Source organism: Colletotrichum gloeosporioides (assembly GCF_011800055.1).
Source record: "Colletotrichum gloeosporioides strain Lc1 chromosome Unknown consensus_54, whole genome shotgun sequence".
Taxonomy (NCBI): Eukaryota; Fungi; Ascomycota; class Sordariomycetes; order Glomerellales; family Glomerellaceae; genus Colletotrichum; species Colletotrichum gloeosporioides.
In genome coordinates this window covers 1,653,318-1,670,307 of record NW_025544699.1, presented here as the reverse complement: position 1 = coordinate 1,670,307, position 16,990 = coordinate 1,653,318, and the positions used below count along the sequence as shown (strand labels likewise).

General features: G+C 37.3%; 2 protein-coding genes across 2 annotated transcripts; both read left to right on the top strand.

Moving 5' to 3' along the window:
• Window positions 1-9,385: 9,385 nt before the first annotated feature.
• Window positions 9,386-11,191, top strand: GCG54_00004955 (FAD-dependent monooxygenase DEP4; the record flags this gene model as incomplete). The annotated part of the gene is made up of 2 exons (XM_045404991.1): window positions 9,386-9,431; window positions 9,492-11,191. The coding sequence occupies 2 exons, from the start codon at window positions 9,386-9,388 to the stop codon at window positions 11,189-11,191; spliced, it is 1,746 nt and encodes a 581-aa protein (XP_045262934.1).
• A 3,683-nt stretch (window positions 11,192-14,874) lies between these two features.
• Window positions 14,875-15,256, top strand: GCG54_00004954 (uncharacterized protein; the record flags this gene model as incomplete). The annotated part of the gene is made up of 2 exons (XM_045404990.1): window positions 14,875-15,081; window positions 15,176-15,256. The coding sequence occupies 2 exons, from the start codon at window positions 14,875-14,877 to the stop codon at window positions 15,254-15,256; spliced, it is 288 nt and encodes a 95-aa protein (XP_045262933.1).
• Between the last annotated feature and the right edge of the window lie 1,734 nt (window positions 15,257-16,990).

Below are 16,990 nucleotides of genomic sequence, written 5' to 3'. Positions count from 1 at the left end.
TATAGCTATAGTAAGTTCTCTTTTAACTAGTTAAAAAAGATATAATATTTAAATAAGATAAAGAGAAGATATTAGAACTATTATAAGAGGTAATAAATAGAGTAAACTACTATCTAATTTATATATAATAATCTAACGAAAATACTAACTATTCTAAACTTTAGTTATAGTTATCTATATTAATATATTTAGTTTAAAGCTAATATTATAGTTAGAAAGAATTAGATCTATAGCTACTATAAGGATATATTTCTAAATAAAGTTACTACTTAATAAAAAGGGAATTAGTGATATTATATAGATTTTAAAGTTCCTAAACTTAATTTCCTCTAAGTAATAGATAGATATAAGAAACTAAAGAAGTTTAGATTTTAGATCTATACCTATATTAATACTTACTTAAGATATATTATATAGATCTATATTAGATATTTAGTAACTACTATAATAAGTGTTCTTAAGTAATACCTATATACAATTAAGAAGAATAGAACTAAGCTATTTATTATAAGAGTAGACTATAATAGTAAAACGCCCCTCTTTATTAATACTTAAGCTTTACTTATAGAAGCTAACTAGATAGAAGTTATCTATATTAATAAAAATAGTATTTATTAGACCTATTAATAAAGTAACTAAATATTATCTTATTATATCTAAATGCTTAGTATTAGGAATATAAGGATTAAGCTATAGTAGAGGCTTTTATAGTTAGGTATAACTAATTAATAGATTATAAGTCCCTCTCTTAAACTAAAAAGAAGATCTTATCCTTAATGCTATACTAGCGCTTTATAGTAGAGTTAATAAACTCTAAAAACTTTATCTAAGATAATATTATCTATCTTATTATAGTTTATACTATATTTATAAAAATACTATAAGATAAAGTTACTAACTTTATGAAAACCTAAAATAACTATTAAATATAGAATTAGTAGAAAACCTACTACTATATCCTAAAAGGTTCCCTAATTTAACTTTATACCTTAAAAAAGGTATTTAACTAAGTAGTACTTATTAAGTAAAGCTCTAAAGCTAGTAAGCTAGTTAATAAAATACTTAAACCCCTTAATAGGGTTAATATTAACGAATTCCTCCTACTAAACACTAAAGTGTAGTGTTAATAGTAGCTTATAGAACTAGGCTTTAATTTAGCGTTACTTATAGGCTATAAAGATTAAGTATAACCTCATATTAATATATACTATAAGCTATAGGATAAGGTTAATATATATATATAATTAGGAGCGCTACTGCAACTTAGTATAATTAAATAGCTAGTTAGTAGAACTAAAAGATATATAAGTTATAATATTATAATCTAAATTATAAGAGAAGTCCTAACTGAAAATATATAGCTTAAACTACTCTATTAAAATAACTATTATACTATAAGAGAATAGAACCTTTAAGGTAACTACTTAAGATAAAATAAACTAAGCGTATTAAATATTATAGATAATAGCTAATAGAGCAGCTAATTAGTTTCTTACCTTCTTCTGTTTAGGATTTATATATAAGCTATAACCCTAAGCTCTTTTCTAAGATATAATAAGCTATTTATTATACACCTCTTAATCTTAAATATCAATATAAAAAAGGTTATCTAAAGTACTTAAAACGCCTAAAGTGCTTAAAACGCCTAAAGTACCTAAAACGCTAAAAATATTAAATAGGTCTATAATACTTAATTTATCTAAAGTGCTTGAAATATTAGTAGTAATCTCTAATAGAGTGGGAAGGGATATATAAGAAGAGGATAGTAGAGAAATTAGTAGTAAAACTTCTAAAGTAACTTTAGTATAAGCCTTAGGTTATTAGTTAATTAGGAACTCTTCCTCTTCTAGTATAAACTCTATTTATATATAATAGTACTTTATAAACTTTTTAGGACTCTAGTGTTCTATATCTGAGGAATAGAAGGTGCTAATATTAATAATATTATTCTCTTCTTTTACCTATATATTAATAGACTTCTACCTCTCCTACTAAGAAGTAGATAATTACTTTAGCTAATAGGGAGTTAAAGATCTCTTTAGCTAATAGGGAGTAGAGGAGCGCTTTATTAAGTATAGAGGAGAGAGTTTATATTAATATAAAGATAAGGAAGATTCTTTAGCTATAAAGCTTAGAATATTTAAATAGTAGAAGTAGATAGGAACTAATATAGTTCTACTATTCTTTAGCTTTATTTAGGGAATATACTTTTAAGTAAAGAGACTTAATATTATTAGTTCTTCTCTATATATAACGCTTATAACTATTAGTCCTTTAGTTTCTTTAATAATCTAATAGATAGAGAACTTCTAATATTTATTAAAAATCTTATAATATTTATTATTAACCTAAGGTCTAATTATATTAAAGACCTAGTCTTTTATAAGCTATAGGGAATAAGTTATAAGGTTAAATAGGTCTAAAGTGATTTATTCTAGAAGTTTCTTAGTATATCTATACTAAAATAAAGATAATAGATTTATAAAGCTCTATAGATAATTTATAGACTAGAAACTTATTCTTAACTTCTATATAATAATAGCTAATCTAGAGGATAATAATAATATAGATAAGATTTAGATCCTTAAGCGTATTTAACTGCTCTATTTTCTAGCTAAAAGCTTAAGAGGATACTATTATAGCTTAGCTAATCTATTACTTTTAATAATAGTTCTTTAGGTTAGATATTTAGTCCTAATAAATAGCCTTTATAATAGTTAGTATTAGGGCTATAACTAAGGCTAAATATATTTAGATATACTAGAAAGCGCTATTATACCTAAGGGGTAATTAAGGATTACTATTTACTATATTAATATATTAAGCTAATAGATTTACTAAGTAGATAGGTGATTTATAAGCTTTAGTAGAAGATAGCTGATTTAAGGGTAGAGGCTGAGGTAGTAGATAATTCTCCTTATTAGTAAGCTAGTTAATAACTAAAGGCTTAAGTACTAAGCAAACACTATAATAAGGGTAAAACTAAGCTATTATAAAGTCTTCTTAAATTAAGTAGTAAAATTAATATAAGGGGTGCTTAGTATATTATATAGTAGTTATATAGTATACTATACTGAGGCTATAGAATAAAGAAGAGGTGTAATATCTCTATAATAAGGGTAGAGGTCCTATATATTATATAGAGTAGGAGCTTTATTATATTAGAGGTATTATAAACTAGAGGTAAAGGTATATATTTACTATAAGCTAGAAACTATTATCTAAGATAGTATCTTAAGCTAATTTACTATAGTATAGATATATAATAATAGATTAGCTGAAATATAAGGCTAGTCTTACTTATACTTACTATCTTATTTAGCTAGAGATATTATTATTTCAGAGCACTATAAGCCCCTCTTAGCGTTATAGTTTATATAGTAATAAAGTATAAGTTTACCTTTAAGGTTTAATAGATAGCTTTTTTTTATTAATCTAACTATAGCTTAACCTCTAAGTAATTACTTAAAATTACCTATAATTATAAGTAATTATAAGTAATCTTTTTAGCGCTTACCTTATTTTAGTAAAGCTTAGCTAGTAATACTATCTTTCTACTTATATAAAGTAAGCGCTCTATAGTAGTTTCTATAGAAACTGCCTAATAGCTACTTATTACTATTATAAGCGCACTTATTAGTGCTAGATAGGCTAGGATAAGGCAGCTGCTTATTGCTATCATAAGTGCTCTCCTACTATAAAGAACTCTAGGAGGAGGTATTATCCCTAAGCCTCTACCTCTCATAAGGCTATCATAGCAGTCTACTTATAATATTTAGCATATATAGGCTACTTAGAGGGGATTTATTTAAAGTTATAAGGTTACTTATAGTATTTAGCGCGTATAAGCTGCTTAGAGGGGATTTATCTAGAGTTATAAGGTTGCTTATAGTGTTTAGCACGTATAAGCTACTTAGAGGGGATTTATTAATATACTTAATATTCTTAACTATAAGATTAATAATAGGATATTTATTAAAGAGCTAAATATACTCTTAAAAGTGATTATATAGGCGACAGAATATACCTATAGAGCTCTTATAAGCTAGTAGCACATAAAGAGCTTTATAACATACTTTATAGTAGTATAAGTTAAAACTTTTGTAATCCTAAGTATATTTATATTATATAGTCTAGCAATCTAGTAGTATCTCTACTTAAGAATATCTAGCTATTCTCTTCACTCCTATAAATCCTACTTATAAACATAGTAACTAAAACAGTAAGCTAGAAGTAGAAATAATATATCTACTTATCGTTATTACTATTATTAGTACTTTCTCTATCCTAGTAAGTTTTAACAGTAGCCTACTTTATAACCTCTAATAAGCACTTAACCTCCTAAAGCTTAGTATTAAATATAGCAGCATAGCAATCACAGAAGGTTTAGTAGTTACTACCCTAAAGAGGGCTTATAGTCTAAGCTAGGGCGTTAAGGCAGCAGCAGCAGGCTAGGCTTACAGTATTAACGTTAAGCTAGCTTATACTTAAGGTAGCACTAGTGCTACTAATATTAGGGGAGACCTATTAGCTATACTTCTTAGGGGTAATAAGAGCAGCCTGCTCACCCTTACCTATTAAAGTTAGCATTTAAAGTATTAAACTACTAGTAGTTAAATATATAGAAAGAGTAATTATTACCCTAGCTATTATAGTAGTAGTTAGCGTATATGCTAGAAGTGATACTATCTTAGTTATTAGGGGGCAGAATATATCTAACCTATATACCTTTACTTTTACTGTACTTAACGTAAGCGTTCTCAGCCTTATTACCACTAATCTAGATTATTATTATAATAGTATTATAGAAGCTTTTACCCTTCTTAAACTTACTACTTATCTTAGTATTAATCTTAGTATTATACTAGATAGAGGTATTAGTAAGATTACTTATAGTACCCTTAGTAAGCTTCTAGAAGTCTTTAATAAGACCTTTTACGTAGATATACTTCTAAATAGCTATAATACTTTTATTAGTATATAATATATAATAAATAGGTAGAGAAGGATATACTCTTAAGAACCTTAGTCTAAGCTAAGGCTTAAGAAGAGGACACCTTTATAGGCTTTTAAGTAGTAGTAGTCTTCTACTAATAGGAAGGAGTAAACTTAGTAGCTTTATTATTATTCTACTCCTAAAAGAAGTACTTCTTACGCACCTACTTAATTATAAGCTTTCTAGTGCTAGGACTAATAAAGTGAGAAGGTGCTTACTCTAAGGATCTAAGGATATTATTATAGTTATACTAGTTAGCTATCTTTACTATTAAAGCTGCTATTATTAATATAATATAAGATATATTCTAAAGAAGGATTAATAAGTTTTTTTTAGGTTTTAGAAGAAATAAGTAAGGTTAGTTTATTATAGTAAATATAAAATAAGGTAGTTTATTATAGTAAATATAAAGTTAAGTAGGGAGAAAGTAAATATTAAAGGGAAGGTGAAATAATATTAAATATAAATATAGTAAGAGTATATATATACTAGAGAAAGTATAAAGATAATAAAAAAAGTAAAAGTATTATTAGATATTACAGTCTTTTTTAGAAAGAATAGAATAGAAAATGCCTTTAGGATAATATCTTTTATTATATATAAATATATCAATATAATATATAAAGAGGTAGGCTATAACAAACTATACTACCTAAATATCTTATATTTATTATATAAAGTAGTCTTTAATATTCTATAAATAGTATCAGTAAGGTATTTATTTAGTTTTATTATTCAACTTAAAGCTACTTACTAATTCTATTTATAACTTAATAGCTTTTAACTATTTTAGATACTTAACTATACTTAAAGCTATAATTAAGTAGCAGATATATATAAAAAATACACCTTTTTTTCCTCTTTTAAATAATACTATATATACTCTGCTTATAAGAATATTAGAAATATTATAATAGTTTCTAGTTATCTATATAAAGGCTTATTTTCTACCTACCTACTATTATTTCCTTTCTCCTCTTATAAATATACTATTAAAGATAAACCTAATAGACTTAGAGTTCTTTCCCTATCTCTATAGTATTTAATACTATCTTTACTAATTTTAGTAATATACTCTTTATAAGAATAAATAAATAGTAAACATAGTAAAACTAAAAAAGCATTTACTTTTTAAGCTAGCTACTTTATACTAGAAAGCTATACTAAAACTAGTTATTAATAATAGCAATAATAAGGATAATAATAATAAGATTAGCTTTTTTAACTATAGTACTAGTATCTTTAAGTAGGAATAACAGTATAAGTATAAATAGGCTAAGTAGGAAAAAAGTTTATAAGCCTCTTCTATAAAAAAAGGCTCCTTAGTAAGATAAGTAAGTAAAGAAGTACTTACTTTTTAAACTAAGTGCTTTATACTAACTATATTAGCTACTTAGAGATTATTATATATTAATATACTATTAACTTTATTAAAATTTCACCTTATAAATTTAATATCCTTACTCTTAGTATTATAAAGTATTCTATACTAAAAGATTACTTAGAGGTTTCATAAAAAAGTATTATTTCTTCCTTAAAGGAAGAGAAAGCTATTAAACTAGAGGAAGAGTATCTATTAGAGGGGGAAGTAGAGTTTTATATAGAGTAACGCTAATAATAATAATAAGCTTATATATTAAGTATAAATAGCTTAAATTTACTATATAATACTAGCTAGCTTTATAAATCAGTTATTATACTACTACTTAGTATTAATAAGCTCTACTATCTAAAGTAACTTCATAATAACTTATTAATAATTATAATATTAAGTAGTAATAAAGTTACTTATATTATCCTCTATCTATTATATTATAACTTAAATAGAAGAAGTATAAAATAGCTTATCTACTTAAACTCTCTAAGTTTAAATATAGCGCTAATATAGTTTCTAATACTTAGAGGAATACTCCCTATAGAAGGGTAGCTTATAGCCCTTCTTCTAGAGCCTTAATATTATTAGCTATAGCTTACTAATACCACTCTACTACTATTATAGTGCAGCTAGTTATTAGCTTTACTATATCTACTATTATAGTACAGCTAGTTTTTAACCTCTACGCCTAAGTAACTATTATTAGGGATAAATAAGTAGGTGAGATTTCCTTATAACTATAATAATTTCTATAAGATTTCCTAAGCAGAATTTAAAACCTATTAAAAGGTGGGTGAGATTTCCCTATAATTATAATAACTTCTGTGAGATTTCCTAGGTAGAATTTAAGACCTATTAAATAGATTTAACTAAAGACTTTCGCTAAGGATATATATATTTAGTCTTAATTAATAATACTAATAGCTCTCTCTAGCATAGCACCTAAGAATTAGACTAAGTTTTAGATAATTCTACTTATAATTAAATTTATAGTATAGCTATAGCACTCTTTATATAACCTAACTATATAATGCTCTCTAGCTAGTATAGAATAGACTAAGTAATTATATATAATTACTTATAGTTATTATTATCTTTATTATCTTTATTATTCTTATTATCCTTATTATCCTTATCATCCTTATTATTTTTATTACCCTTATTATTATTACTCTAAGTAGCTTAGACTGAAGTTAAATAATTATATGTAATTACTTAACCTCTTAAGGTATTAACTTATACTTATTTTAAGGTTAAAAAGTATCCCTTTTAAATAAATATATCTAGAGAAGCTTTTAAATAAAAAGATCACTTTATTTAATCTTACCTATTAACTTCTTTCCTAAATATCTCTTCCTATAGATAACTTTTATAATTAGATATTTTATTATTTTAATTATCTTAATTTGCTCTTTCTAATAGTAAAATCACTAACTATAAAAGTCTATTTCTTATAAAGTTATAAGGGAATAAAAGTTATATCTCTAAATAAGTATTATTATCTATATTATTTAAATATTAAGGATATATATATAAAGTATCTCTAAGGATAATACTACTTTAGAAGTTATACTTTATTTTAACTAAAGTATAATAAAAGATTAATTAAAAAAGCAAAAGATTAATTTAATAGAATAAATCTATTAAATTAATCTTAAGGAATAAGCTAGAGATTAATAAGATCTTAAATCTAACTTTATTATAATTAGTAAATAGAAGATAAGTAAGTCTAAGGACTTTTATAAGATAACTATAACTTAATAAATAATACTTAGTTTTTAAATATAAGCTAGTTAAAAGAGGATAGATAATATATACTTAGTTTTAATATATAAGTTAGTATACTTAGTTTTTAGATATAAGTTAGTACTTCTAGTTAAGATATAGTAAGTTAAAACTAAAGTAATTATTATAGTACACTATACTATTTTTAGGGTTTAAATAGTAACCCTCTAGAGTTACTAGCTCTAGAGACTTATTAGTTTTATTAGTAGAAAGTAATACTAACTAAACTAAATAGCTATCTAATTCTATCCTATAAGGAGTATCTATTAATAATTTATTATTAAAATAAGTATATAAGGGGCTTAAGGTATAATAGAGTATAAGATAGGATAAAAAAGTAGTATAAAAAGGAAGGACTAGCTAAAATATATTAGAATAAAGCTATAAGTATATAATTATTACTTTTAGATAGGAATAGCTTTAGGTGTGATTATAACTAATTATATATAATTATATGTAATTATATAGGATTCTAAGGGAATAATCTATATGCGATAATTAGATTTATAGATTTATAGATTTGTAGATTTGTGGATTTGTGGATTTGAGGCCTAGAGGGCATTAGCTAATCAGAAGCGTTTATTTCTGATAGACTGATGGAATTGTGGATTAGTGGATTAGTGGATTTGGGGGTTGGCGGACCTGTCCTTACAGTGCACCGTACCCGACCACACCTAAGCCTATAGTCACCATACTATGCAATTAGGGGACTTCAGCATCACGAATGGATGGTCATCTACCGTACGATGTGTTCCTTAGGATGAACACTTGCAGCGAAACTCAGCTCATCGTTGGTCTACCCCACGAAGTCCCCTGCCCTCTTCAACGCGGATGCATCCCTGTAATGAGTTGATGGCATTACGATAAGCCAACCGGAAGGTGTTTTAAGAATAGATCAGCTTTCGGAACAACCGTTCCTGTGCCGGGTGGGAAGATGCCACCGTCAATGTCACTGTGAGCCTGCTCATGGAAATTGCGGTACAGGGTGTCTGACTTGCGTGTAACCCCGTGTTGGCTCCATTGCCGAATCCAATGTTGCCGTGCAGCCATCCTTTGGAGGACGTTGGAACAACGATTTGAAATAACAAGTCGTCATCGCGCACACACCAGTCTGCTTTCAGATGACTCTCCTTGCTTGTCACAACCACCAGGACTGAAGACATCAGCATTTTGGCAGCAACTTCGTTTCCTTGGTATAAGCCAACTACATTCTTTGTCAATCTACAATTATGACGACCAAAACGGAGTCATATGACGCCATTGTTGTTGGCGCCGGTAAGTCGTTCGAACCTGTAATCAGAAAGTAATTAGACAATGACTAACATGCAGTGGTAGGCTGGTTCGGGCTGGCAGCCGCAAAGGCTTACAGCCAACTCAACCCTATTGCGAACCTCGCCGTCCTCGAAACAGCCGAGTCTTGCGGTGGGACATGGTCGAAGAACAGACTGTACCCGGGCTTGAAGTCCAACAACATGATCGGCACCTACGAATATCCCGACTTTCCCATGTCCGAGGAAGTCTACGGTGTGAAGCCGAACAACCATATCCCTGGCGCAATCCTCCATCGCTATCTTACCGACTTCGCTAAACACTTTGGCTTTTTCGATCGAATCCAATTCAATACCTCCGTGGACTTGGTTGAGCGCCTCGGAGACGATGGCTGGCGGTTGTCCGTGACCTCTGCTGGCGGAGCCCGCACGATCGAGACTGAGAAGTTGATCCTGGCCACTGGTTTGACCTCAACACCTAATATCCCCTCATACGAGAACTCTGAGAATTTTGGAGGGCCTCTCTTCCACGCCAAGGACTTTTGCAAGAAGGCACCAGAGCTGAAGGACATCAAGAACGCCGTAGTCGTTGGCGGAGCCAAGTCCGCGTTCGACGTCGCTTACGCCTTGGTTCAGGATGGGACCACGGTAGACTTGATTGTCCGTCCCAACGGCCATGGTCCCGTTTGGATCGCGCCTCCTTTCGTCACACCGCTCAAGAAGCGTTTGGATCAGCTTCTGAACGTGCGATGTATGTCTTGGTTCAGCCCCTGCCCTTGGGGGTTCGAGGATGGCTACGGCGGCGTCAGAAACTTCCTCCACGGAACTGCTGTCGGTCGATTCATCGTGGACTCATTCTGGAAGGTCTTGAGCGGCGATGTTCTCTCAGCAAACGCCTACGACTCTCATCCCGAGTTGGCAAAGCTTAAGCCTTGGCATTCTGCCTTCTGGATCGGCAGTGGTCTCAGTATTCTCAACTACGACAGCAGTCTTTTTGATCTCGTCAAGGAAGGCAAAATTCGAGTTCATATCGACAACATTGACCGTTTGGAGCCTCACCGTGTCATCCTCGCATCTGGAGAACAGTTGGATGCTGAAGCCATCATCTGCTCCACGGGCTGGAAGAAGGAGTCAACCATCAAGTTCGCCGGCCTCGGTGAGGAGAAGTTCGGCCTCGCTGTCTCCCCCAGCGAGAAGCGGGAGCTCGATCAGGACGCCGATGCCAAGGTCCTGTCCCTGTATCCCCGACTCGCCGCACAGCCGAAACTCAGCTTTCAGCCCAAGGAGGCGAACCCCTTGCGCTACTACCGCTTCATGGTTCCGTCCACGATGATGTCCAAGCGCAACCTCGCCTTCGCCGGCATGATCTCCACAGTAAGCACCTCTGTGTGCGCGACTATTCAGGGTCACTGGATTGCGGCATACCTCAGCGGCAAGCTGGACCGTGTGCCAACTACGGAGCAAGAGATCACCGATGAGATCATGCTTCACACCCAGTGGGGCAAGTGGCGCTTTGGAGCATGTGGCTATGGCAACAGCCTGCCCGATTTCGTCTTTGAGGGTTTGCCTTATGTCAACATGCTGATGAAGGATCTTGGTTTGGAAACGCATCGCAAGTCTAGCGGCTTCCAGGAGCTTACCTCTCCATACTTGCCGGTTGATTTCCGAGGGTTGGTGGACGAGTGGAAGGTTGGACATGACGTTGATGAGTCTGATAATGGCTCATCAAAGCTTGGCAAGGCGGAAGTCGAAATTTTGCAGGTTTGATCTTGCCAGACACAATGGACCAAGTCGCGTATTTTGATGAGTGCTACTGGGGCATTGTCTGTAGTTCATGCTTCCAGCTCTTTTCCTTTGTATATTTCTGGAGTTCGATATCATCACCTTGACCTTCACGCTCAAGTTAAAACACTTCATACCCATTTTTCAATCGTAAGATTTGAAACCACTATTATTCTGAATGAATCGGGGTCGACACGATGCCGACCCGCCTATTTCAACCTCTCTCGACCACATGCAGCCACGCGTGAAAGCTTAGCCGCAAGGCTCAAAGCAGCCCAAAACTAAGGCAAGATCAACAAGCTTACCATCAATGCCATGTTTCTTCATGATTTAGGTCCCAAACAAACAGAAGCGCCAATGACGCGGTGGGCTGTAAGGCAGGGATTTACGATCTGTGGGGTTGTTTGGCTCTCTACTAGATGGTCATGTGTGTAGTAGTGTGCGCGGGTTTCGCAGGTTGTCAACGTCACATGACCTTGAACGAGCTTCTTCTAAAGACATGAAATAGTGAGTACCTTTTCTTCCGACATCCTCGGGAAAATCAAGCCATGATAGGTATGTAAGTGTCCCCCCTTGCCCTGACGACGCCGCAGACTACCTTGCCATGTTGCCGCTTCAAGCGAAGCTGAGCAAGGGGCGGATAAGATTTACTCATCTCCGTCACCTACGCGAGGCCTCATCTCTTTTGGAGACCTCCCCACACCCAACCCAAGCACGAGATCTAGGCCTCCGTATTTCACCCAAGCCGGCATGACGCATCTTAACCTCGCGAGAAAAGCACGTCAATAGTGGTTGTCACGACATGCAGCAATCCCAGAGAACTGCCTTGCTCAGCCCACGAGCAGAATTGCGTGGCGATGGCCCATCTACCATTCTTATCAGTGGGTATCGCAAGGCATGAGCCGCTCGGGCCTCCTTTTGAGGTCGCCGACGTCCCCTCACCGCTTGCTAGGTTCTTGCGAAGATTGCCAAGATGAACGCCGAAACCCCAACACGGAATATGATAACATCTTGTATTTGAGAAGCGGCAGGCGGCAGACGGCAGGACCAAGGGCTTGTTGGGCTTCGTCATCGTGTGCGTTCTGCCCGAGAGGGGGCCGGGAAGGGTTCGGATGTTGAAGGAAAACATCAAAACTCCAAAAAGCAAGTTGAAGCAAGGTCAGGAACTTGCCTGCTTTCTGACTAGTCACACATACCCTGTTCGCGGTCAGTCTGTCTGATCGCTTGATGATCTACGTACTACGCTGTGATTTGTTAGCCCGCCCCTGTCACTGTCTCATACCCCTGCGTGCCAAATGATGCCCTCATCACATTAATACGAATTAGCCGACAAAGCCGACCTTTCTGCTAAAACATGCATCAACAGGCGAGATCTTATTGGAAGCGAACGGTTTTTGCTCCCTTACTTATACAGGGCAAAACTAATGAACGTTTCCTGTTGTTGAGACATGGAATCTCAGACCTATGTTCCTTCTTTTCAGCTGGAGTTGTCGTCTCCCTCTTGCTTGACAGCGCGTCAGGGTTGTCTACGTAATGATTGACAACGTAGCAGATTGCCGTCGCATCGAAAAAGTGCATGTAAAACTAGTCTGAAAGCAGAGTCTCAATTGTTAGCGGATGAAACATAATTTGCCCCCATGAAGGTCGAAGATTGTTTGATTGGCATGGAACGAAGTTCATACGGGTCTTCATCGGAATCTCTTTGGGCCTGGAACTTGCTCTACTTTGGTATTAGTGGGGGATCGTCGATGGATGGCGCCCTTCCCCTCAAGTCCCGCTCGCCAGCTTGCTTGGCAGGGTATACTTCAACTTAATGCCGCCCCCAGTCATTAGGTTTTCAGCGCCCAACAGCTGCCTACATCAGTCAACTTGAGATGTGACATATCTTCCTTGAGTGCTCCGCCACTTCACAGTTGGCCTCCCGTCTTCTGGATCGTCCTCTCATTCGCAGCAGCAGCTTCAGGTACCGGAGATCAAGATTCTATTCGCAAGCTTCTCCAGATGGGGAAGTTGAAAGCCGAAAATCTCACGTGGCATCGAGAACCCTACATGAGATTCAGCTAGGGACGCGGAATCTCCCCGAACCATCAACCTCGTTGTGTGCCGTGTCGTATCTCGCGATTAACCACGACAATAGGTCTGAGCACAGGCCCCAACCTCAGCAACACGACTGCTTCACCGAATTCCCACTTACCGTTAGTCAGACCTGGACGAAATGTTTAGACTGTTGACTCGTGATGAGATACGGAATGTGGCTGTTTCTAGTCCAAAGTCTCTACAGAATTCTCCGTCGCGGCCAGAGACGCCATCTGCAAGGGGAATGGTAACTTACAAGGGGTGGATTCGCCGGGGTTGAAAGACATCACCCCATTTAAGGCATCCGAATGAGCCGCCTCACTTTGCTAACGGCTTGACTTCGGAATCTGCGCCTAAGGTTTCCCATTGCTGCGAATCAAGGCCCGGAAATCCTTGGCTTCATTCCATGGCGGCTATCACATAGCGCTAGCTGGCATTCAGGATGCGAGCGGAGGGCTAAAGAGGGCTGATTTCTACAGCGAGATACCAACCCGCCAGAAATCACGCCAGGGGCTGAATGTCGAGTTACAAATAGTCCATCCACTAGCTCGTAGGGGCGATCCATAGAGACTCAACATGTACCCGTGAAGTAAGCCCTAATATGAAACTTGGGGCCATGATATCTACCGCTCCACTCAGAAGCACCCATGAGTAATACGGGGAACATGCCAGAGTCGCATCCGCGATGTTTGAATGCATGCACGATACAAAGTAAGAACCAACAGCCAAGCCCTTGAAGCAAATCACCCTGGGAAGGCGTATGATCCCCGAGTGACAGCTGGATGCTAGGGCAGGGTTACTTCAAGTTCCTGTGGAGAATGCCCTCTTTCGATCAACTAGGCTACTGGGCATGCTGTCGCTACGTTGACCGAATTCGAGAATTCCGTGCCGTGTTTTGCCTCGCATGGTCAAAGCTCTATCATATTTCCTCTTGGCAACCAAGATGTAGGCTTCGGGATGTAGCATGGATGCTGGACTCATGTCCATCCCGCATGCGTTGTTGAATGCAGATCTGCAGGTCCAATCAAGTCATCGCCGACACTAAGAATTCCATGATAAAAGCAGCCTCAACGGCACATTCTTGATCACTCAACTGTATTGTAAGACGTGGTTCAGCTACTAGGCCGAACCCTCTTCGTCAGTGCTTTAGACGATCTGTCTCCTTTCGGTGGGAATCGACCCTATTTGTTACCGCCTTTTCTTCTTTTCAACCAAATCCGTACTGCCAACCACCCTATCTGGATGCCTCCTGAGACATCTATCGGGCCTGTTTCAACATTCTACCGACTACTTCACGCCTCGATGATGAACTAGCCCGTCAGCCTACCACACTGTTTACTCACAAGTTCGTTATTAGACGAAGCGATAACGGGTTTTCTGAGAAGTACGTTCAACTCTAATCGTATGTGAGGAGGAGTCTCTGGCACTAACTATCAAAAGTTGAATCAACGACATGGAAATCATGGAGCTCGTTGACAACAGACCACAATCTCACCGCTTCAACTGCGATTGGAAGACGTGCAATAAGGTACCAGCCTACTCGACTGCGTGGATAAACAACAGACCTGTGTCACCTTTGCCATTTGCTGATAATGTTCTTTTGTCAGGGATTCAAGCGCAAATCCGACTTGCAACGACACTACCGAATTCACACAAACGATCGGCCGTTCCCGTGCCCAGCGCCAGGCTGCGAGTCAAGCTTCATCCAGAGAAGTGCTCTGACGGTGCACCTACGAATCCACACTGGAGAAAAGCCCTATGAGTGCCAGTATCCCGGCTGTGATAAGCGGTTCGCAGATGTAAGTTTGATTGCGCGTCGTACAGTTCGGCGGAGAATACCTTAAATGGTCGTGTTGTATGCATAGTTGTACTAACTTCTTCAAAGTCGTCCAGCTTTTCTCGACACCGTCGATTACATGTAGGCAAACGCCCTTATACATGCGCCGTTGCCACGTGCAGGAAACAGTAAGTTGACGCCCAACGGGTCGCCAGATTCATTTTGCAAATCTAATTCTTGCGAAGCTTCGTCCGAAAAGTGGCAATGGTGCAACACCACAAGCTCCATCACAGAACCAACGACGACTCTAAGGAATTCACGGGCCAACATTGGAACTCGCCACCGCGCCACGATGAGGTAGCCACTACAAGTACTGCTGTCATGATGCCACCGGCGAAGGACATGGCGTCGAGGAATAGCCCACGGGCTGCAAGAAATACCAGCTCCGTCGAGCTTCACAGAGACGATCATACTGGGGCTGCCGAACATTTTGAACAATCTCCGCTCGCCAATTCGTACAAACAGCCATATGGAAGATTCCCTTACGACTATTCAACGGCCGACGGGCAGTTCTTTTACGATGATTCCCACAGCTCTCAGGGGTCGGAACAAGCTTCAAGTCCAATTGATGACGTCGCGAGCCACCAAGTCAGCTCTGGATGGCCTCCTCACCACTACAATCCGCCGCCTTCATATTTGAACGCTGTTTCCGCACCAGACCTGTGGACACCATGCGTCACTACCTCGGGCGGGCATGCGGCTGGATTTTACGGTCATGAAACAATGTCATCCCCTCCCAATTTACAGCCAGTCTTGGGCTTTCCGCCAGCCATCCCGTACGAAGTACCGCGACCAAATACGATGAGCTGGAATCCTTATCAGACATGGCCGCAAGAGGGGAGATGCCATACACAGGCTTTCCTTCATCCAAGGATCTCGGCAGATTTGGATCCAGCTCTGTTCCAATGATCTCGGTTTCTCCAATATCGGTTTACTTGCTTCACATACCAAACAACAATTATAGGATCGAAAAATCTTCATCATTATGTAAGATGGCATGAGCGGACATGTTTGCCTCTCCTTGGGATTAGCGTTGCGCAATAGCACTATATGGTAATAATGCAAATTCATCAAGCAAAAACTGCATCTCGTAGCTCTACAATCCTGTTTTCGAAAAGCACGTGACGTTTTCTCTCGCTGTCATTAGCATTTGAAAACAATGAGCGAGATCTACGACGGACGTTTTGATTGACGAGTCGTTACATGTTTGGTTAAGACTGGGTGAATCAACTGGTGAGACATCGTCAGGAATTCCATCTATTCCGCCGAATCTAAACCGGCAAGGCAAGCCGGGTAATGTGATGTCTCAGGTACTAGACCAATCTCAGTTCCATGCCTGTCCAGGAAATGATGACACACCGCGGATTATGCTGAAAAGGGTTGTGAATCGGTCTACTCTGGGGCTGTTAGGACGGTTAAAAACGACAATGCGAGAGCCAATATGACAATGCACAGTTGTCTGCTATGAGCGCTCACGAAACAACAATTTCCCCCTGAATCCGGAGCCGGAGGATAGCAGATTTCTAACACGACTCAAAGTCAAGGCAACCACAATCCTTCCAGACGTCCCGGCTGGTGGGGCCGGCGCCGCACAAAATCCGGGCCTGCATGCGGGATATCGCTGGCGGGAACCAGCGCGCATTCGGACGGTGATCAGGATTGCATGCATGGCGGCGGGGACCCGTGGTGGATTCAAGGTCGTTTCGAGCCTCTTTAAAACTAGTTGGTTGAGTTAGTCCGGGGATTTATGCGAGACTTCAACGGGCTCGGTGTTCTGATGGTTTGACTGGCTGGTTTAGTACAGGGGAGCTCGCGCTTGCAACTTCCTGATTGGCAGCGGTGTGGGGGGTCCGATGCAGTGTCAGCCATGC